Source organism: Lutjanus erythropterus, chromosome 6 (genome assembly GCF_056507025.1).
Source record: "Lutjanus erythropterus isolate fLutEry1 chromosome 6, fLutEry1.hap2, whole genome shotgun sequence".
In the NCBI taxonomy this organism is placed as follows: Eukaryota; Metazoa; Chordata; class Actinopteri; order Lutjaniformes; family Lutjanidae; genus Lutjanus; species Lutjanus erythropterus.
The window spans coordinates 18,717,557-18,742,179 of NC_139322.1; the positions used below are offsets into that span (position 1 = coordinate 18,717,557).

At 39.0% G+C, this 24,623-nt stretch overlaps 2 protein-coding genes across 11 annotated transcripts in view; one reads left to right on the forward strand and one right to left on the reverse strand.

The window, feature by feature from the left end:
* The window catches only part of LOC146325144 (cyclin-dependent kinase 17-like), a 61,243-nt gene extending 55,967 nt beyond the window's left edge, over positions 1 to 5,276 (forward strand). For all 10 annotated transcript variants that reach the window (XR_014770706.1, XM_084720983.1, XM_084720987.1 and 7 more), the window contains one exon: positions 856 to 5,276. Coding sequence is in view for 3 of the 10 variants with exons in the window: in XM_084720986.1 (XP_084577112.1) it covers positions 856 to 893 (38 nt within the window). In the remaining 7 variants the exon portion in view is untranslated. The remainder of the gene's footprint in view (positions 1 to 855) is intronic.
* Positions 5,277 to 7,085: 1,809 nt separating this feature from the next.
* Positions 7,086 to 11,554, reverse strand: LOC146325145 (parapinopsin-like). Its single transcript, XM_084719990.1, has 5 exons — positions 11,135 to 11,554; positions 9,905 to 9,995; positions 9,564 to 9,801; positions 9,229 to 9,471; positions 7,086 to 7,712 (listed from the first exon to the last, which is right to left on the reverse strand). Exons 1-5 carry the CDS (start codon positions 11,448 to 11,450, stop codon positions 7,578 to 7,580), a joined length of 1,023 nt encoding a protein of 340 aa, XP_084576116.1. The 5' UTR covers positions 11,451 to 11,554; the 3' UTR covers positions 7,086 to 7,577.
* Between the last annotated feature and the right edge of the window lie 13,069 nt (positions 11,555 to 24,623).

Below are 24,623 nucleotides of genomic sequence, written 5' to 3' on the forward strand. Positions count from 1 at the left end.
CTAATGGGAGTAAATCCCTAAAACCAGGTTCCAGGAAAAACCTTCCCAGAAGAGTGGAGGCTCTTATAGCAGCTTATTAATTACTGATGCTTTTGGAACAAGATGTTCAACATCACATGTGTGTAATGTCTGTGTGTCTAGAGCAGCAACAATTCATCTATAAAAAGAGGATAAACTGACAGTTCTTTTAAGAACTGATTAATTATTTAAGTTCAACTGAAAAAGAGCAGTATCAGTTTAAGTGTATGCTATATCGAGAATATTTTCACCACACTATCTTGCAGTTAGCCAGCATTTTTCTGCCAGACATGGCTCCCTTCAATGATATTTGGTTTACGTGACATTGGTTTTGTGTTGGAAAAGGTTGTGTAACGTCGAGGTTAAGTGATGAAAATATTCTGAATACAGCATACACTTAAACTGATATAGAATTTTCTTGGTGGGCTTTTTTATAATGGCTAAAATACCTTTTGTTGCTCTCACTGTCCACAGAAGTTCATTGCTTATCTTCCAAACTATCCCTTTATTGATGTCATCATGGCCTCTAGGATATTTGTAACAAACATTTTTCATTATTTTCATTATTTTCTGATGTTTTGTGGGCCAAATGAGTAATGAAACAGTTTATAAATAAACCCGATAATTAAATAATTATTAGTCACAGCCCTGTGTGTGTGTAGAGTGCTTTTGGCCTTATAGTGTATATTCTCTGCTGCTGGCATGGAGTGAAACGTTTGTGTGTGTGTGTGTGTGGTGGTGTGTGTTTGTGTGTCTAAATGAAATCCAAACCTTTATTCACATCCCTCTCTGGTTGTCTCCCCCCTCTCTGTGTCTCCCTCTCTGTCTGTCTCTCAGCCCAGGGGAAGAGCAGGAGGCAGAGTGTGTTGTTTTAGTGCTGGCGGGGGCGCTGAGGTGAGGAGGACAGTGACACGTGGAGCTGTCCTGTCAGACATACATTCACTGACCCTGCCATGCACACACTGAAGGAGCGACACACACCCTGCCGCATAAACACACACAAAGACACACACAAACTGAAGAAGAAAACACACACACACACACATACAGCAACATGGAAACCACACAGAAATAAGGCTGAAGAATTCATACATAACTTTAAAAAAAAAAGACTCAGTTCAACCCTTGAGACAGAAAACATTTGAAATGAGAGACACGCTGGAAGAAAAGTGGGAGAGTACAAGATTCTCCTTGCTGCTACTACCGCCGCTGTCCAGAAGAGGGCAGCGTTTGGGCTGAACCGAACTTGCTGTATCAGTGAGCCGTGAGGAAAAAAAAGAGGATTGAAACGTGGACACGACTCGAAGGCAAAGAAAGAAGGAGGAAACTTGTCACCTTCTCTTGTGCTTTTCTTTTTTTTTTTTTTTTTTGGTTCGGACTTATTATTGTACATAAAGAGACTGCAGCTGTAGAGCTCTGCTTTTTCATAACACGCCTCAGCCTGAATCCAAACTCTGAATATTGCACCTCAACCCTGAAACCTTCTTGACCCTTTATGACATGATCTCACACACAAAATCTCTGTCATTCTCTGTCTTTCCGTATTCTGAAACACACACTGATGGCTTACTTGAAAGTTAAGAGTGTGTTGAACAAGTTAAGAGTTTACAGAGAAAAACTTTAGCACCTTATTGTCCAGTAGAGGTCAGGGTGGCTGTCATTACCTCATCAGTCACTCGAGCAGAGTAGGATGTAAAGTACTTTCTAGATAGTAGAATGAAGAAGAATCAAAATAACAAACCAAAAAAAGAGAACTCACTAAGCTTAGGACAGACGTATTTACCTTAACCGGCGAAATTGGACACTTCACAACACTGCTATTAAAAGCATTTGTCATGTGCTCACATGCTGTAAAGAACACCACGCTGCAAGACGCTCCTGTTTCTGCACACGAGAAGGGCGACCTGTAAGGACGGAGAGGGGTAAAGGAAGTGTACAAATCCTCACCTGCTAAATCGTAGACGCCCCCTTCCTTCTTCTTTTGCCTTGACTCAGAAGTCGTCTTGATTCGTCTCGTGGTGTACAGGTGTTGATGTTGAAATGTTCTCTTTTGCACCTGATTTTTACCTCTTTAGATCATGACGTTCAACAACCCCCAAAAAACTCTCCCACCCAACCCCACATGCCTTTATTTTTTTTTCCCCCAATCTGTATATATGATCATACTTTTTACTTGTCAGAAGCAATGATAATTCCAGGATGCTGTTCTCAGTCTTTACTGTGTTCCCAACCGGAACAGTGTGGCGACTGGCTGGGGACGTGTTGCACATTCCTTGAGCTCAGGACTTATTGCTAGTGTCGTTTTTGTGGATGCTGTGAGGTACAGCCGGTCTTGTATGTCTCCCCCAGTAGAGCAGAGTACGTCAGATGTGGCCTGAAAGTCTTTGCAAAGCTGGTTCAAAGTGTATGTGAAGAAGAGCAAGGAGAAGAAGAATCATTTCTCAGCATCAACATGTCAGTCTTCTGTGTTGTTTGTTCTCTCTTCAGTTGAGCATAATATTGCTGTTCAATGACTACCTTACCCATGTCTTTACTTGTCATCTCTTCATGCATGTTTGTGTATTAAACACAGCTGTTTTAGTTGGTATGTGAAATAGCTGCTGCTGCTGCTGCTGGATAAAGGAATACCTCCAGTTGGTTTAAATCTTGCATGGGACATAGTTTTTTACACCAAACTCCATATTAGCCTGCTCCTCAATGAGTCTGGACAACTTCAATAGAGGGTATGCACTGATGTCACTTAAATCACTAAAAGTAAAGCCAGTTGGATTCGACACTGATCCTTACAACTTACCAAAGAAACAGCGGTTCGTGGACATTGATATTTGGTTAGCAATCAGGTTTCCTGATATAAGTACCTCATTTTGATGCCAGGGAAATACTCAAAGCAAAGAAGGCATACAAAAGCCTGGATGATTGGTGGTGGTGGGAATTGATGGCAAAATTAAAATGACAAGATAACCAAAGGATATTCTGGTTGTCTGTGCGTAGGTCTGCACAGATATTTTTATTCTGTGACATTATTTGAGAGACATTTTTGCATGCATCAGCATTGATTTTTGCAATTTTGTCCAAGGTGAGGATTCGTGATGCTAGGGCTGTGATGCTAACTGCTATAGTGTGGTCATGTGATGCCCGCTGGGTTAAGCGTATTACCGTCATCAGGTCAATCTCATGTTGTGATCAGTGCATTGATCTATTAATATACCAATGGGTCAGCGCTGTCACACACAAGTCAGGTACACAACCTCTGGTTGACAAGCTCAAGCACAGGCATCTTGGGATTGCCAGTGGGCGGCTAACAACGTGCTAACAACAAGAGCTAACAACAACAGCTGTTTTCAAGAGAGAAAAAATGATAAATATCTACAGAAGACATTTGGTGTTGCATTAATCATTATGGATTTATTTTACCACGTCTCCAAAAAAGACACTGCAGTTCAAGACTGGATTACAAATCTTCTGAAAGGGGTACGATCACACCGGAGCTGACGTTGTAAAGGTACAACGCTAGTGTTAGCTATAGCTTATCATTAGCCTTTCCTGCTCAGCTTACTTCAGGGCTAACCCACATCACTTGTTCAGCAGTTTGGAAATAGCAGACGAGACTTTTCTTGGTCTTGAGAAGCTGCAGCATTTGTTAACTGACTCACAACGTGTACTGTACATTTACTGCCAGACTGACAACTTGCTGCTCTGCTCCCCTGGCAGCACCATCTACTGCTCGCTCTCCGTCACATGCACGACGCACACACTTATGCACTGCCCTACTACTTGAAGACACTATGCTATGCTTATAACAGTACGCTTCAACAACATCCAATAAACTGTAATTATTAGGGCAGTTGCAGTAAACTGCCATCCGACAGGAATATGTCGCTTTGTCACTGCAGTGAGAAAATAAACCCATACTTTAACAGCCCTATGAGATGTTATGCATGTTTGTTTAATGAACGGCTGTTACGTGAAACATCAGTGAAGAGTGTTGAATATTTAATTAAAGAGAAACATTAGTCACACAATATATAACTTAACCACAATAATCCAACCTGACACAAAATAGAAACCGCAAATCTACATTTCAGTGCCTGGATTCCAGTTGTTTCTGTTAATTTTTAACAATCAGTTTGCTTCTCTTTTCTTTAGCTTTTGGCAGTTCTATTTGTATAGTCAATCACACAGCAGCTCTTTCCCATTTAGATGTTTTTTGTGTTTTTGCAGCTTTCAAGCTGAGTGGTATCAGTGCCACCCTGTTGTCTTTTTTGTCACTCAGGTGGTCAAACCATGGTGACTTCTGCATACTTCGACCTCATGTGCATACCCTCTATAAGATGAAGACAACGCCGTATTCAGCAACAACGTGTTTTGCTGCTGGCATTGGGACCAGATAGTTTGTATGACAAATCTGACTCAAGCTGTATAGGACAGTTATAACTGTTAATGTAGCCCGTGTAACTGGGCGCTAACATTTAGCAGGACTTGAAGCACTCAGACACACACTGTTGTTTCCTGCTGTTATCACTACTGCCAGAAACAACAGGACCAAAGTCAATCCTCCGAGCTGGTGTTCAAGCACACAACTGTTTCACACACCAATCAGTTGACATGTCAACATGTACTGTATCAATGAGATGGCCTGTGAGCGTAGATTGGAGTTCCCTGTTCCTCGGGCACTGACCGTGGGTCATGTTTGCATCTTTTTTTCTGAAATGGATTCAGAAAAAGTGAAGTGATCCCGCGTCCGTGCCTGTCAGAAGGACTACTTATTTACCCAGAGTGTGACAGTATGTAGCATGTACATAGATGATCCCTCACTCTGTATATATACAAAAGTGTACAGGTTTGATACAGCTATTCACACTCTGGCTTTTTTGCTTTTCTTTAAATAAAGTCATAGCAATATTTCTGTAATCAATAAAAAGCCAAGGTAATAGGATGAGTATGATTGCATTTGTGTTTATTTAGAGAGGGAGAAGTGACTGTGAATGATCAAACTGTGAGACTTGACTTAACTGATGACAGGATTATTTTCTTGCTGTTTAACATGCTGGATCCAAAAGGCTGGAGTGAAGTATCATGTTGCAAAGGAGTATAACACACTGATTATTTTGATTTTTATCAATGAAAGCCATAAAGGTCATATATAGGTGAGAAAGGTCTGTTTGTGTGCGAGGGGTGTGTACCATGTTTGAGCACAGACCTTAAGAAGAAAAGGGGATGTGTACACCTAATAAAAATAATAAAAAAGAAACATGTAATTACTTTTTTTCCTTGTCATAAATCCTTTGAAAATATATCACTATCTAGATTGCATCCTCATCTATGTCCATTATTGCTTCTTAATTTTGAAATAAATATTTACTTGTACTAAAAAGTTTTTTTTTTTATTAAAGCTACAATTTGTAAGAATTATAGTTTAAAACTTTTTAAAAATAACTGAAATTGTCAACAGCTTTGACATGTCATTGACTAAATATAGTATAAAGTCTGCATATTGTTTCGTATGCTAAACACCAAGCTTCGGTCTGTCCTGTCTCACTGTGTACGTCAAGTGATGACAGTGAGTCACTGTAGCGTCTGGCCTCAGCAGAACAATGCAAAGGTGGTTTTTTCTCGCTAGGTGTGGCTCCTGGTACACAGGGGGGCCTCTGGAGGTGAGCACTGACTGATGCCCTACCTCCGTCTCGATCCACTCCTGCTTCATGCCTCTCTTGTCTCAGTCTGAGCCTGCCGCGTCTTCATCGTCCCTGAAGTCCTGGTCAGAGCCACTGTAATTCACCGTACTCCCTGTATTCCCTGTTGTCAAACTGGCCTCTGTCAGTCTCAGAGGCTGTGTTTGGTCCCGGTCCAGGACTCAAGTAATAGGACTGCTAGCTGCAGGACTAACTGAGCTAACTAGCTAATGGCAGGTATAGTTAGCAGCAGTTAGCAATTACTCTGGTGATATGATGTCCCCTATTTGTTGGAGTTTGAATTCAACAGGTGGCTATTTATTACATATTGCACCTTTAAACTTTTTATTGCTTTTTCAGGTTTTGAGCATACATTGTAAATTTATAAACAATGTGCAGAAAAAAGAAAAAAGAACATACACACACCTCTTGACAGTATGTAACATGGGCTATCGTCTAACAATATTACACCTCTTGTCCACTGAACATAAACGATTACATGAAGCACGGAGAACAGGGATGGGTCATATGAATATCAGTTGTCATGGTAATAATCATATATAATAATCATATCATTTACAAAAAGAGACCCCAGATAGAATTGTTTGTTTTTTTCTTATGGAGCCCTATACCATATGTCAGCCTTTTAGCCAAAGTAATTCGGCTACTGAGAGAGAGACACTTTCTATGACACTCATGTACATAATGCATTATAATTGTCTTAAAGCACTGTATAATTATAGGTATGAACACTCATAATGACTTGTAATGCTTTATAACAATAATCATAACACCATATAAAGCTTTATAATGACATAAGCAGTGGAGGAAGGTAACTAAGTACATTCACTCAAAAGCTGTACTGCTCTACTTTTCACTGCAGTATATTTGTATATTTTTTTTATGATGTAACATTATGGATAACATTAAATTATTGACAGAGTGAAATTCACAAGCTACCCAGTAGTATGGTAAAAAGAAAAAATAACAAAAACTCCACAGTTAAAAGCTGCAGCATCAAAGTAATGTAGCTATTAATACATAAATTATATTAACATACATTGTTCTGAAAATGTTGATTCTGCATAATGAGTACTTTAATGCCAATACTTTTATACTTTTACTTAACCCCTAACCTTTTTTTTAATTAAAAGAAAGGATTAAAAGTAAGAGTGCATTTAAAGAAAAGTTACCTGGTTGTATGTCATTTGTGTAGCTTATTTGATTTAACAATGCCTTTTTCCTTCAGGTTAAGGTTATCTTATTAATTTCATTACTTAATTTAACGCACACATTTAACACTTAGAATAACTTTAAGCTACATTATGATGCAGTATAAAATGATTATGATGCACAACAATTATCAGAACTACAATACACTACGATCCCACGTGGTATTATGATACTTTATAATGCATTACTGATCATTTTGCTGGCACTGTATAGAGATTTTAAATGACATCCATGAACAGAATACACATATGCACACATATCAGACTTTTATCAAGGTGTGTAAATGTGGATTTGAATCTTTAAAACTCTGAATGTTTCAATGTGAATCTGTCACATGAGATCAAAAAGAGTTATACATGATTAACAATATCCACGACAGTGAACAAGACAAAAAGTTGTCTTTGTTGTCAGAATACATGAAAAGTTGTGACAGCCTCAGCAGGAAAAGACCGTCAGTTTCAAACATGTAAAGAGTCTCATAAGGGAATGGTTTCCCTCTGCCTTGTCACAGCTGTTATTCTGGGTGTGTCTTCGTAATGTTTAATTCATCTTTCTTTGCACTCCAGAGCCAGCGGGTGTTGGATAATGCCTGGCAGCAGTTCTTATGATCTGGTGCTGCCTCAGGAGTGAGACCGTGAGGATTTGCGTGCACTTCTATTCTTTTAAAGATTCTTTAGGTGAGATTTTTTGGCTTTTGTTGATAGAAGCAACTGTGGTCTCAGCCTCAGACACTTCTGAGGCCCACGGGTTCCATCCACACAGGACAGTGGGAACAGCATATCCTCGAAACTGCAAACACACACACATCACACACGGTCAATACAGTGAAACAGTCGAATCTTCCTAAGTCTCTTCTCCTTTGGAACTTCCTGTTTTCTGTACTTGGATATGTGCCAGCCTTGTCTATGTTGAAAAGAAAAACACATTTTAAGGATGGTTTAAAGATACTGATGGGAGACCTGTAAAAGCAACATATAGTCACATCTTAAGTTAGCAGATGTTAGCAACACACCAGCAAACTGGCAGGCTAATCTATATCAGTAGTTAGGTAGCTAGTTATCTAATGTTTTGCTTTGTGGAAAAAACTCTACCTAACTTAAGATAGCTAATCTACAACAGACGTTAGCTAGTGGGTTACATCTGATAGCTAATGTTGACACAGTTCTAGTTGTTTACTGTTAATAGAGTCTCTAGTCTGCAGTGTAAACCACAGAACTGCAGAGTAACTTCAAGATTCATGGTCCAGGAAAGTTCAAACCACACTGACACACTGACAGTACAAATACTGTTACTGTACTTAAGTAGATTTTTCAGGTATGTGCTCAGGTATCTTGTGTATTTAGTATATTTTTCTTCCAACTTTTTACTTTTAGTCCCTACATTTTAACACAAGTAGCTGTAATTTCCACCTCTTCCATTTTCAAAATAGGCTTGTTACTCTAGTCTTAATGCACAGGAGGGCAATTATTGATAATATTTATTTTGTGCCACTGCACACCACCTTTCCAACAATTTTGGTCTAAATGGATTTGATAATAACACATAAAAGAGATGATTTTTTGGTGTATCCATCAGTGCATATCACAACAGATGTAACAAGACCAAAATGACATAAAAGACTTGAAAGACGTAATAAGACCTAAGACAAAAAAAGTGTAACCAAGGAAAAATGTTGTTACAAGACGAAAACATACAAGAAAGGAAGACTCGACCATGGAGAAAAGGTGAGGTTCAGTTAGGTGGAAATGTCCTTAAGAGGGTGACTTTTTACACCTATGCTTTGAATACATTTCAGAGTCTGTACCTTTTCACTTTCACTTGAGTGAAGAAGCTGAATTAGGACTTCTACTCTTACCAGAGTCGCTTCTTTACACAAAAAGCTGTATATTTATCTGCGTAAAGAAAGTGTGTGCTCTTGCCACCCCTGCTTCTGTCCATATTTTCATGCTATCTTTCTTGTGCTCGTCCATAGCACATTGCTTCGACTCCAAGTCTGCAGTCTGGTTTTCCAGTGGTTCATACCAGGCTCAAAATCTGTGCACAGTGTTTTATGTGATGTTGCCCAATGAGAATCTCAACAGAAGTCACTGGTGTCTAAAATCAGCTGGGGTAGCGAGGGTGGGGCATGAAGGCCACTGTGGCCACAGCACATATAATTTTTTGAGAGCATGAGGCCAAACTGATGCAGCACGGCAGCCATAGCCACAAAAGGGGCTGGAGGGGTCAATAGTGTGGGAATATGAATTCCTTTTTTTTTTCTTTGCTTGTGTGTATGTGAATATAAATGTGCATGATGGAGAATTACCTGTCTGTTCATGAAAATATATATGATGGGGTTGTAGACGGTGCTGCTTTTAGCCAAGTAAACAGGTATTGTTGCGATGATGGGGTCAATATATAGACTGGAGTCCATGATGACAGCGAGGGCCATGGCAGCATATGGCAGCCAGGTCAGTAGGAAGGCCAACACCATCACCACCACCATACGTGCCACCTGCACCTCCACTCGATTTGTGCTGCCAGCCTCAGATACCTGCAGCTTGGTCACCTAGGAAACCAAAATACAAGCAGAATGACTGTATTGTGATGCTGGTAAAAGCAACCAAAGTGAGTGAACTGCCAAACATTTCCACCGCTCACCTGGCGCAGGGTCCGCAGGAGTTTCACGTAAGACATGGTGATGATGGAGAAGGGCACAGCAAAACAAAAGAAGAAGTATACGATGATGTAGGACATGTTTCCCACGTCTCGGCTGTACCAGTTCGGGGCGCAGGAGGTCTTGACGCCCTCCAGCTCATAACTTCCCCAACCAAACAGAGGCGGAGTGTTCCACACAAACGACCACACCCAGGACAGCACAACCCCTGCAACTGCATGTCTGAGGATGGCAGAGACAGGTTGTCACATGCTGGTGGTGGAGGAATCAAATTTTGTACTCTGTATGATGCTGCCAAGAGAAATCTTGATGGTCACTACTATACCTAGTCTGGAACAGGACAGCACCCATGGGACAGCACACAACTATGTAGCGTTCAACAGCAATTACTCCAATTGTACACAGACTTGCTATACCTGACAAAAGAGAAGGAATATGTAAAGAATAAATTTATCATTACTTTTCTCTGTGGAAAAGAGCATACTACTAGAGAAGTCTTGAGAGGCAAATGAGGAAAAAGAGAGAGAAGGAGAGAGAGAGAGATCGATTGATTGATTTATTGTTTTATTGTGATAATAATTGTTTATTGTTGTAATACTCATTTTGGCCACAAGAGGCTGAGGTGGGGCAGTGTTAAAACTTGGTGTCACTCTTCATTTCTCCGCTAGTCTTCTGTGCCTCCCCTGCAGTGGCTCTGCACACCCCCAGGGGAGCCCACCCCCCAGTTTGGGAACCACTGGACTAACCTACCAAAGTGCATAAAGCAGTTAAAACTAGCTCCACCTTAACCAGCTACAAAATAATACATATGCACTGATGCATCAGCACCGACAGTCCACTAATGTAATAAGTCATATGTTCCTGCAGAATGAGTGCTTTTACTTTAGATATTTCAATTCAAGCACATTTTGATACTTTGACTTAAGTAGGATTTTCATTACTTTTACATTGCTGCAATGCCACTTTCACTTAGAGGGAAAATTTGGCACTTCTCATGGAAATATCCAGTCAGTGTGAGGCAATTAATTCCTTAGTGTGTGCTATATTGATGAATCCTGCTCGTGGAGATGGGCCCACAGCGCCTATATGCCTATAGGATGCATTGCATGTGAGCTTCTGGCTCTATAGCCTGTAGCTATTACTTTGTTAGCTAGAACATAGTTTTAAGTAACAAAAATACTAAAGTAGCACGCCCCTGGCTAGTCATAGTCAGAGACTAGAAATCAAAGCTGAAATAGCCAGTGGTTCTTTATTAACACCAACTACATCACTGTTACATCACTTGATGCAGGAAGAATAACATATTTTGCAGCATTAAAACTCTCCATCTTCTTACTAAATAAAGCAGCAAATTTATTGCTTAAACTGACTATATTTACCATCAACGTGGACTGGATATCCACATGAAAAGTGCAGAATTTCTCTTTAAATAAGGGGTGTCAGTGGTTGTTCCACCACTGTGCAAAAAAAAAAATCAGACAAAACTGAAGCAGAAGCATTTTAACATGCAAACTCCTCTTTTGGAAAAAAAAATACTGGCTATAAATTGACTCACCAAAAAAGGCCACAGCAAAGCCCTCTAACACGCAGCCTACTCGTCCCAACCAGAAGTATCCGACAGCACTGCTAACTGTGGTGGGCAGACCTCCAAACACAGCACAGCCCAGGTCACATACGGCCAGGTTCACCAGGGCGTAGCTGAGTGGCTGTCTGAGCTGTCTGTGTTTCATTGTCACCACAATCACCAGGACATTAAGGAGAATCCCCGCCACAGAGAAAACACCCATGATGACGGCCAGTATTGTGTAGCCAGTCCGAGACAGGAGCTCTGAGTCCACAGAGGAGTTTCCAGGTAAGACAAGGAGCTCCATTTTGCTCAGTGTAGATTGGGTGACTCCGTCCTGGTATGAAAATGAAGTGTCAGCAGTCCATCTACAACTGTAGCTCCAAACAGATCCAACTCTAGTCCCAAATATCCTTCACAAAATAGAAAACAAAAGAAAAAGTGTAAATAGTGAGGTGGTCAATGTAAAAATCACTTTAGTAATCCAAAAACATCAACGACTGATCTTTCTGGTGCTGCATGTTTGCAGCTCTGGTGCAGCTGCAGAGAGGAGGGGGAGACGAGACCCTCTTAATAAGCCCAATAAGAGTAGAGAGGCTCCAGAGCATGACATTTAATTCTTGAAAACCAAATCCGTAGATCCGGATTGGGAACACAATAATTCTGTCTAATATCCTGTAAGACTGCACTTTCCATGATTGCTGGGTTTACAGCTGCTCCTGAGTAATGAAACAGGGATTCAGTAACACAATATGGTTTTTAGGATCAGAATTAAAGGTATGTCTGCTGGTTAAAGGCACTGCATGAACTTTATAGTTGGTTAATATGACACATTTTTATATACGATGAATTATGCAACACATAGAGGCTTAACATTAATTCAGAGCAGCACAACAATGAGTTTGGATTATCTAACATACATCAGACAAACAAACAAAACTCTAGAAAAAGGTACTTGTTTTGAATCAGTCCTCAGTGAGGACTTTCAATCAACTGTTTGCCTGCAAAAAGAATCATACGTGTGATCCAGGTGTGAGCAAATGGCACATTAACAATTTTATTCCTGTTATTGTGCCTCCTTTTTTTTTTGCCAGATTAGAGGTAAAAGTCAGAGGGGATGTCGGAGTCAGGGGAGCTTTCCTGCCTTTAATTGATATGAAATTAGAACAGGGGTACAACTGAGCTACCAAAATGCCCCGACCAGAAACTCTTTGATATTTGTGGCCATGTCTGGTTCCCCGCTCCTGAGCTCCACAAGAAAAAGTCTTGATACATGCTTAATACATTTTTGATGTTTCCTTGACAGACATGAAGAAAGGTTGTCCAGTGGTCCATCAGCTCAGCCACATCAAATGGAAGTGGACTGTTAGGCAACAGGCAATAGCCATGCTTGCACGTTTGTGAGGCTGCAGTGGGGACACTGGTGCTTTGACCTAATGCCAATGTCATAATGCTCACAGTTACAATGCCAACATGCCATTGCTAAGCAGTTATAATTTTTCCCTTGTCCACCAGAGGGGGTAGGAACTCAGCAGTGTGGAAGTGACAAGCAAGGCACAAGTCCTAACATTCAAGTCTTAAGCAAGTCCCAAGTTTCTGTGGTCAGAATTAAGCAAGTACAAGTCCATGCTATTAATCAAGCAAGTCACAGGTCAAGTCACACACAAGTCTGATGATCTCCCCTCAGTTTCCACCTTTAGACAAGTTAAAAGAGGGTGATTATAAAAGGAATTTATTTTCAAACTTAACAAAAACTCTTTCAACCTAATAGCACCTTATAATTCTTACTGATGTTTGATATTTTGTGGCAGTCAATAACAAGCCTCCAAAATGAACAACAATGGTTACAGCTAGTTTGTGACCTCTAGTGGGCATTATAATCGTGACAGGAGAAGTATAAAGAGCAAGAAAGTCTATAAACAATACAGATCTTTGACTATTGAGACAGTGAAACAATAGGATTTCACAGTTGTATATCTCCACCAACCACTCAAGTTGCAGTTTACATCCATATGTCATTATCATTATGTTATGTCATTATGTTTAAAGGAGCATTCTTTGGACATATAAACAAGAAATTCAGAACATGTACCTCAGTTGGGGTTTTATAGTAGTTTGTGACACAAAAACTCTGTGCTTTAAACAAACAGCAGTTTGCAGGTTTGTGTAGAGTTAAGTCTATAAAAGAAAAGCTCACATTTGTGATCGGAGGGAGAAACACACCTACTTTCAAACATTATTTTGAACATTTGATATCAACATGTTTTTGGATATGCACAAATATTGCAATGCTTTTCAAGAAGGTGATTAAATGAATGAAAGAGGGAGACTGAGTTTGCATGCTCAAACGTCTCTGCCACCAATGGAAATCTTGTAAAAAATAAAAAATAAAAAATAAAATACACAACTGTGTAACTAATAAACAAACACTCGTTTGCAATTAATTAACACACTTGTAATTAATGTGAACTGGATCATGGACAATGACAATGAACGCTCATCATGGACAATGTGTAATGAATCCACTTTACAACCAAAGGCAGACAGTACTTCTAAATAGTGACACTAGATGTCACTATTGTACAACAGGAAGACATGACCAGACAGGATAAAGTTTTTGGCTTCCACCAGTTTCATCTCAATAAAAAAAGAAAATAAGAAGAAAGAAGAAGAAGAAAAAAAAAAGTCAGTTAATTACATTGCAGCTGTCTCATGCATATTTTGACACAACACAGTGACATTATTTTTTAACAACAACAACAACAACAACAACAACAATAATAATAATAATAATAATAATAATAATAATAATAATAATAATAATAAACAATAATAATCGTTCTTAAAATGATAAACGATAATGGTTCATTATTATTATTATTATTATTATTATTATTATTATTATTATTATTATTATTGTTATTATTATTATCATCATCATCATCATCATCACCTGACGTGTTATTTCTATGTTTAAATGATTGAGTTTATCGTCACTGTGCAGATCAGTAAAAATCTTTACATCTCCTGGCGTCACTCTATCCTCTCCTCCAAAAATCAATCAAATAATCACTGCTCTCTACTCATCAGCGGGTTTTGGCCCACAATCCATCGCGCGGTCAATGGGCCTTGAAATCACCGTTTATGTGGCTCGAGGCAAAACAATAGCGACATGAGACCCTCACTGTGAGACCAACGGCACTGCTGGCGCAGTGATGGCGGATCGAAGATGCAAAATGAGGGGGGAAAAACACCACCCGACACAGTCTTGTCGAAGTTAAACACAACAGAGGTTGGATGTAGAATAGCTTTTTTATTATTTCATGTTTGAAATGTTAATAGATTCTGTCAGCCCGCAGCCTGTTCAGCTGCCAGCTGATTGCTGATGAGTCTGCCGAGCAGACAGCTCAGTTTAAGAAGATTAGCAGGGCCTCACGTTTTCCTCATCATTTGCAACAATAATCCACCACAAGAGGCTAATAATAACAACAGGACGATCCTATAGGCTGTGTCTGCTTTCAAATAGATTATCTACAATATATACTGTAATTAGGAAATTGAAAAATCACCCAATCCTATTTATATCTATTAATGTATATCTTCAACTGTGCAATACTGACTTAACAGGACATAAACTGTGCAATAAATCCACCGTTTAATATATATGTGAAATAGGCCTATTAATAATTCAGCTGTATAACAGTCTGGTATATACACCTGCATCAATACAGCATTTATAGTGTACACTTCAATTAATGTGCTTATTAATGATATTCCTGCATTTTAAAACTTATTTATTTACCCATTTTCAGATTTATTGTTCAGGTACACTGTAAAAAAAATCGAGTGGAATCTTTTCTTAACTTAACATATAGAAGCTTTATTTATTCAAGTTAATTAGACTTCTAGTACATAGTATTTCTAGGATTTATTTGCAGAACATGTAAAAACATGAGCTGACTTCTTACTTGGTGTTTGAGTTAAATGAATGTACTGTACAAAGTTCAGTCAACTCGTTAAATTAAGTTTCTGAGGAAACATGATCAGCATATTAGCAGACTTCCCAAAACTCTTTTCAAACTGAGAAATTATAAAATGAAATCAAATTTGTTTGTAAGGTTTGTCACTGTGATTGAAGAGTTTTTGGTTCAAGCTTATTGAATACGTCTTTTCAAGTAGAACTGAATCAATATCAAGTTTGTTTGATTAAAAAAGTTTATTTGTTTTGATTCAATGTAAAATTATCTCAACTTGTCTTTTAAAATTTAGTCAGTTTAAACTTTTATGACAGCCTGGACACGTTTTTTTCTTACAGTGGACACTAATATACATACTGCATATTGTTTGTAGAATAGTGCACATATTTTTTTTTTTTACATACTTCTATGTATATTTCTATTTGTCTGTTTTTCTTATAATTCTCTATGCTTATATATTTTTATCCTTAGTCAGAGCAGCTGTAACAAACAAACCCAATTTCTCCCTTGGGATCAATAAAGTATTTCTGATTCTGATATTGATATGCAGGTGTCTGCATAACATGTCTGAATTAATTTTCAAAATTATTAGACCCCTAATTGGAAAATTTACCATGGTCATTTTCTCTGTCTTTCATTTTGTGCACAGTGTTGTGAAAGCAAATTCAATTACTCCAACTTAAAGGAAATGTTTCAACAGATCCTCTGAGGTGCCCCAACTGACTAATGAAATTATGGCAGTTCTCTCACCTAATGTCATTCAACCCCCCCTCCCTCCCCCCCATGCTACAGCAAATCTCCAAACCACCTGATTTATTTTTAATGATATTACACCCCTCGCTCGGCTGTGTCATGGTAATAATCGGGGCTGCTCCAGCTGCCTCTAGATCACATTAGCCAGGCTTAATATTGACAGTGCCGGGCCCACTAAACAATGAGGCTGTGGGGAGAGGGAGCTTAGAGGCTGCCTAGCCAATGGGCATTCTGCAGGAGGTAGAGGAGATGCAGGCCAGGATGCTCCAGTTCCCTATGCCCTGGAGGACTGGCACCATCATTAGGCAGCTTCTTCTATAGTCCTGTGGAGCTTTAAACCCACCACCACTACCAGATCCAGACCCCACCCCAGCCCTAGACATCAAAACCATACTGACAAGGGACCATGAAACTAGTGGCAACTTGATTCCCTGCTATTCTTACACCGGATGGGGAGACCTGCCAGGACAGCAGGTCAGCAGCTGCACCTTATGTAGGTTCCTGCTGTGACAAAGTCTTTGAAAGGCTCAGGGAAAGCTGCTCCGCAGGGCTCACCTTGGAATCAGCTGTTAGAAGTTCATCTTCAAGACTATAAAGATAAATAAAAGCAACTTCTGGCTTCTAAATTAAAAAAAAAGATTTACTGTTTAATTGAAAACTCTGTCACATTTTATTTTTCAGTACATTAACATTAATAAGACCAAAGGCTTGTAAGGGTCTAATAAAGGGTCTAATACTGTCTAATAATGAACATATTACAGCCAGTTTTTGTCTGATATTATACAAATTATGGCTTTTTACTTCTTACTAATGTGCCATTAGTTGTACAGCGTCTAGTTAAGGTATGATTACTGTCTAATAAAGAAGTTGTGTGTCTAGATTTTGTCTACTTTAATACAAAGCACAGCTTTTTGCGTATTAGTGTATTCTAAAATAAAATGTGACCAAAAACTATCACGTGAAACACTCATGAAACATTTGTAAATTTAGAAATTGATCAGTATTTGGGTATTTTGGGTCACATATACACTAATATACAAGAATAGCCGTTCGCAATCTGATTTGATTAGAGAAGTGCTTTTATCCGTTAGACTAATTTATGTTGCAGGCTTGTCTAGTTGCTGTATTTGCATAATGGTCACACTGGGAATCAGACTGGGCCACTTGTGGGACACTCGCACCTGATCACAGAGACACCATGGCTCTTTGCCAATCACACCTCCACAGTGGAGTCTCCCAATTAAAAATCACCTGTATTTGTCCTTGGATTTGTCAGGTTGTTCAACATCAGTTAGACGTCCCTGTACACCAAGGTTTTATCTTCTGTCCCAAATTGTTGTTTGGATCGGAGGGGATTTTGTACGGGGGCCCACAGATTACCGTCGTTGATTAGTGGTTGGGTGTAATCCTTTCAGCCCCTCTCTCTCCAAAACACCCCTGGGATATGCCCGTCTCCCTGAGGACCAGCAGCGTGGCAGATGGATCCTCCTCCCCCTCTTCTGCCCCCTTCTAACAGCACACCCAAAAACACTGTTGATGTCCTGGGACGGAGGTTGTAAAGTATCCTGAATATGAAACCACAGGCACCTTTGTTTAATGGCTCTCTCCCCACTTAGTGAGAATTGCCCTCAGGCCTGATTCCCATTCTGTAGCTACATTTCTGCCCGATTGGAATGTCTTCCAAATCCATTAGCCCAAAGGAAGAAGAATAAGCTGCAAACAATCTGCTCATATCGCCTGGATGAAATGCTGCTAGATCTTATCAAAACTCACTTTGTGAAGCAGGGGAGCCCTGTAAGTTGTTGACATCATAGTTTTATGGTTAAGGCAAGCCATTTTCCAAAAAATGTATGTGCAGGTGTGAAGTCAAACTTATATATTATATTATATTATATTATTATATTCCTGCATAAGAAGATAAAGATACTTGTCCACTTGTCTGCGGGGCATTAATTCACACACATACAGCTATCATGTGTCTTGTGTGTTCATATGCAAAGATTTAATGTAACTGGCTGCAGGTGGCTGCCAGTAAAAACGTGGCAGCTGTACACTTCCATTTCTGCAGAAACCTCCAGGGTTAATACAATTCGAATTACACATAGAGAAAAACACCAGTGTATGAAGAAAATCTATTTTTCTCAGGAGACCAGGGTTTGTGTCTTGTGTGAAACCAACAGTCAGCATTGACTAATTTAAAGTTCTAAGTTACTTAAGTTACATCGTGTACCTCACTTTTGTCAAGCGACTTACTTACCAGAACCCAAACCATGGTCTTTTCCTAAAGATCACGAAGTGGTTTTGTTGCCCTGAACCTATCCAAGCTGTGACAGTTAACATTAACCAAGTGTTTAACATGAAGAGACCTAGGTCACATGACTCATGTAATGCACTTAGGTAGAATCTGAAACATTGCCTCCAAATGCACCATTCAGAGTTGGTCCCTCCACCTCAGCTCAGCAAGCAGAAGAGATGGCGAGAAGTAAAAACAACAACAACAAAAAAAAATTTCTTACTGTTTCACACTTAAAGCACAAAAAAAGACACCCACACGTCTGCACAATGCCTGATTTCGTGTGAATACAGCTGAAGTGATCCTCAGTCTGCTCTATCTTTGTGTGTGTATGTTTGTAAAACTCTTTCTGCAGCTCTCACAGACAGAGAGCAGTGGGAAGAGATGGAGACAGTGATGTAGACATCAGTGACTACATTTTTTATAGAGTCCCAACCTCAAGATGCACTGTTTTGGCTGTGGGCTTCCACTGCCAAAGTAGTATCCTGAACACAGTAAAACGTGAGAAAATAAGAAAATACAGGCAGAGGGCAGGGTCTCTGCAGATACAGATACCACCAAACACCTCTAGTAGGTCATAAGTGATAATTTAGAGGGATTATGTTCATATGAGTACATACATTGTTTTAAATGCTGCATGTTAATAAGGTCTGGTGTGCCTGTTCCTGGTGATCTCCACTGGTCACATGGTCATTTCGGAAGTCACTGGCAATAAACTTATTTTATCACTTAGGTATGAAGACAGGTCATTATAAATTGTCTTTCAATATGTTTTCAGATGAAAATGAACAAATGGTGGAATGATCAGTTAGATCAAACCGCTAACAAAGGTTAAAAGTCCATGATTCATGGCTGTGTGTGTCTGTGTGAGACCACTGATGTCCCCCTGTGAGCAGCAGAGTCAGTAGGCCTGTCAGTCTCTCCCTCAGGAAAGTCTGCTATGTAACTATATTCAGCCTCAGTGAGCAGCAAATGGAGAGAACTGAGCCCTGGGACTTCTTAACACACACACACACACACACACACACACACACACACACACACACACACACACACACACACACACACACACACACACAAATAAAATGGGAATAACTTGAGTGTGTATGCACTGAATAAACTCACTTTAGAAACTTTGTTGTTTGTTAAAAGTGCTGCAGATAAAATGTGAACACAAAAAAATGTTGCCCTAACCAAACTTTTATTTCTAGTTTCGCAGCAATACAATCTCACCTCTCTAGTCTTACCATCCTGTGCCACATCACCCCCACCACCTCCTTACCACCGTGCCAGCCCCTCTTGCAAATCCACGCTCCCTCCATCTTTTATGATCACTACAAGGGGCTCAGCTTTCAGGAGCGGTCCAGGGAGCATGTGTGTAGAGCTTTAATTCCTATTGTACTCGTGCAGTGTTGGTGTGTGTGAGTGTGTCTGTGTTTTAGCGAAAGAGGGGAGAGGGAGATAGAGATGAAGAAAAAGACAGGAACAAGGACCCATCTGTCAGCACAGCGCACGAATCCCTCCCATTCCACTCTGAGTCCCTGGGGACACAAGCGAGAGACAACTCACTTGTGGCAGTGGTTTTTGTAAGGAAGGGGGTTACCCCCATTAATAACAACAACAACAGCACTTAAATAGAGAATGTAAGACTGGTGCTCCTTTGGCCAAATCTTCAAATACAACTCTACTTTTTTTGTACAGCTCATGTCTAAACTGAACATGCATCATAACCAGTTTTAGCCACCAAAAGTAACAAAATACCCACAGATTTTTCATCTGAATCTTTTAGTCCAGGCATTTTACACAAAAGTGTAAAGCCTCACACAAAATGCAACAGAAAATCTGGCAAATGTTTATAACTCATGAAAGTGTCCTATATAACATATAAAAAGTCTTAAAAGGTCCAAGTGGTGGATCAAAGGTGTTTTCATCATAACCTGGTACCACTTTTTTGCTTCCTAAAATATAATCAACATCACTAAATTAGTATAATTATATACACAAATTGTGCTAATCCATATAAACATTGGCACTGATTAACAGATTTAAAACAAAATCATTTAAATATCACTTAAAGTCACTTGAAATAGCACTTCTATATTACTTTATAAATATTTGTAACTGCCAGCATTTATGTTGATTACTGACAATTTGGCAATGTTGAACATAAAATTAGACAAGTTAGCTTTTCAGTAAAACTTATGCATTGCTGGTCATCATCGGTGGCTCATCTTCATTGTCATCACATGTACCCTGAGATTAATTTGCTGAATTTTCTTTTGCACATGCACTGTAGCACATCCAACTCCATGTAAAACACAATCAGCAGCACAATCCCCTTTACGTGGACATCAGACAAGAGGACAGACATTAATCAATTATTTAATATGGGCTGGAATGGGAAATTGTGGCATCACAATTTCAGTAATCTTTAGTACTTTCCCCCAACTTGGATTTCTTAAATGAAAGTTTTTATATGATATTAATGGCATTTTAATGAGACTAGAAAAGTTGAAGTAATTTTGGTTGCCATTTGTGCGGGGCCATGTCATACACTGTAAAAACAAACTATTTGTTTTTAAGTTGACAGAATTTGAAAAGTAAAGTTGGGGTAATTTTGTTTTTGTTAATTTACTGGCACTTGAGAAAATATGTTCAATAAACTTAACATATTAACCAACAACTGTTCAGCTACACAAACTACTTTGCTTCAGAACTGGCACCAAGACATGTGAAACTGCTTGCAGTGAATTTATTGCTGTTTTTATTATCATGAAAACAAGCAACTGTTACTTATTGTAAGTATTAGAGACACACAGCAGGTTTCCATCATATGTTTTCTTTAAAGTATAAAAATAATGGTCTCAGGAGAGTTTTAACTCTTAAACAATGCATGCTGAGAATTCTCCTAATATACTGATCATATTTATTTGGAAGTCTAATTTAATGAGTTAATTGAACTCTGTGCAGCACATTAACTTGTTCAATTCATAATTTCAAGTCAAAATGCTTTAAGTTAGAAGAGTGCATGTTTTTAAGTTCTGAAGTGTTCTGACAATTAATACTTTTAAGTTTAAATAACTTGAATGTAACTTGTATATTTACAAAAAGTTAAGGAGAAAAAAAAGTTGATTCAACTACATTCCTGCATGATTTTTACAGTGTATCATGCCTGTATACACTTTACATATGGTAGTGACACGCTTAAGTCAGTAATGGAGTGCAAAACTTGTGGGTTCAGATCAGATGTGTCCACCATGACCTCTTCCAGAAGGCTGGCTATCTATGTTACAGCTTAAATGGGAGCAGGACACAATTCCCAGTCAGTCAGTGAGTCATTTGGGAAACCGATGGGGATTGTGGGAGACTGCCAGGCTCCAATTCCCTGTGCTGGCTGCAGGTGTGTTGGAGGCCATGCTCACACTCATGGGACAGAGAGTAGTGTGTTTGGGGGGTAGGGGTGCATGTACCTGGGGAGCTTTGGACACATCACATTAGTCTGGAGTTGCTGCTGTACACGCAAATGCCATGTCTGGATCACATGGGGCAACCCTGGTTAAAAAAAGCAAAAAAGAAAAAAGGCTAAGTATATTAAATTTTAGCAGAGTGCACTTACATGTATGCTTCACACGATTCGTTAATTTTAAGTTTGGAAAAAGCAAATTTTGTACCAAATATATTTTAGTTGTAATTGAATTGTAGAAAAGTTTTTGTTGTAATTATGAGTTCATGAGTTCCACTTGAACGCAGCATAAGTCCCACTCCTTTATACTCTTTGCCCCAAAGACAAGCTTGGTAACTTGTCAACTTTTTCCTCTCCTCTTTCCACTGCTTAGTTGTGCTATGTGCTATGTTTGTGTATGTTGAGCGGAAAAACAACATTTTGTTAACATAAGCTTGCTATTTAGAATATTAGCTAACTTAAGATATAACCATATAGGTTTTGTAGGAAAAGGTTTAGGTATTAGGTCCAAAACCTAATATGAAGCTACAATGTCTGCTTGTATAACACGTGCAGTGGGCCCTATTTGTTCTTTTGCATCCCAGCTGATAAAAGGACCAGGAAACACTGAATAAAACACTTCAGGTAAGTTAATGTTACAAGGAACGACCATGTTGTTGAAGGTGATGTATATTGTGTGAGACGAGACACGAAGTTCACTGAGTGGTTTCACACTAAACTAAACTAAACTAAACTAAACTAAACTAAACTAAACTTTGTCCTATACCTACCACATATTTCAACTGTATTATCTTGTAAAAGTATGTTTTAAACTGACAAGAATATTTCATGGCACAATTCAAACAGGAACACAAAGGACTGCTGAAAGGACTGCTGTTCATATTTTTTCCTAAGGTCCCTTGTTGCACACCAGAAAGGGTGTGACTTTGCCTCTGCTGGATCACAGAGCAAAAAGGGAAGGACTAAGAAAGGGTCGATTTAGTACACTTGTTAAAAGTACACGTATACTCTTACACTTCCTGTAATACAAATACAACTTTAAGTATTGCAGAATTTGTTTATTTATTTGTAGTACATCAAAATTGAACTTAATGACACCTAAATAAGAAAAAAAAATACAAGTATACTTGCAATAACTTTTTTTATCCTTAAAATGTATTTCTAGTTGATTTCTTATCTGGAAACAAACAAGCACAGAGGACATATTTCTCGTCTCTCTGTCCACATGCCTTTATGGCCGGTGCACTGACCAGCAGTGATTAGGGCCGTTAGCAAGGCGGATAAATGCTGTTTCAGCACGAGACATCATCTTGGCCAAGCGGTGACGCGTGAGCACCCAAGCAACAGATGCCCCCACCCCCAACGCTTCCTACACCCAGCCATCTGTTGGGGTCTGTTCAATAAATCGTTGGATAAGTGCCTGTTTTTACGCCATGTTGCCGATCAGCCACGTGATTTCCAGGACTCAGAAACATATCTCGCCCTCAGAAACACTCAGAGACACGCAGAGAAACTGGCAACAGTTCAGTCTCGAGCACAGCTGTGCGCAGTCGCGCGCACAATGGGATCAATGCGGGGGCACGTGCGACTCGCGAGACCCCGGCTGTCAATGACGAGTGATGACAAAAGCCCCCCACTGAGCCGCGGGCCGCCACGCACGACCACTGAGGCCGTTTATTATGCCGAAGCATTTGTTGTCAAAACTGGGGAAAATGCTCAATCTTGAGAGACGATTAGTATGTAAACAATAAAGACCATATAGAGTCGTTTCAAGACCTTCACGGGCTGTGTTGGAAAGTCACGTCTCTAGGGTCATTGTCAGTGTTGAACTTTAATCATTCAAAAAAACAAAGTAAATAAACTATAACTTAATACAAAAGTTATTTCAAGTATACTTGTACTTTTACATAAGCATATTTAAAGTTTGCTTTATAAGTGTACTTCAAAATGGGTGTCATTAAAAGTTCAACTTCAGTGTACTAAAAATAAATACATTAATTCTGCATTATTTAAAGTGATATATACTTACAAGAAGCGATACTTTATTGTAAGTGTTTCATAATTGTACAATAGCGTACTTTTGAAAAGTATACTAAATTGCAAATACTGGTGAGTGGTAAGTTAGTTTACTTTGAAAAGTAGAATTATTATCAAGTCGTTTGTATTAGTTTTATTAAAGTGTACTTTAATTTCACTGAATTAGAAGCGTATTTAGAAATTTATTTAAGTAGCATAGGCTTTATGTAGCCTAGTAATTGAAGTTGTTCCTCTTAAGCAGATTAAAGTATACTCAATAAACTTAAAATTGTGCTTTTTAAAAAAAATTACTTACAACCAAAATATACTTAGTACAAAGTTGTTCCATAATAGCAAACTTCAAGTTGATACTAATCAACACACTTGATGAGTGCATGCCAAAATTTAACATTTTCTTACTTAAACGTTTTTTCCATCAGGGTGTCTTAACAATTAATATATCATTGATGCTAGCTGTAAAAATACAGTCTTATATTACTCAGCCTTGTTTTTAAGAATACCATAAGTACCTGTTTGTCCATTATAACACCAATCAATTCTATAATCAGATAGCCCTTGGGGGGCAGAATACGACGCTAAAAATGGAAGAAAACAATTGAATGACTGGCTGAACAACGCACACACCTGCTCTCTGCACACTAAGCTGTCAAAATCACTTAAATACGCGCACATGGAGGAGCGTCTCTTTACGCAGTGAAGACCATGCAGGCCTACACTGTGTTTAATTAAGTGGAAAATTCCTAATCCAGCCGACTAATGAAGAGATAGACAATCGATGAAAATAGTTAACACATGATGGCATTGAAACAGAACGGTGGAATCCTTTGGTTGGTCCCACATTAAAAAGTGTGAAGATAAATAAGATGAAGTCGAATGTCGATTTTAGAAGGAAGGTAAAGATTATGAAACATGATCCCAGATTGGTATAGACGTTAAATCTGTGACCGTTAAATTCTG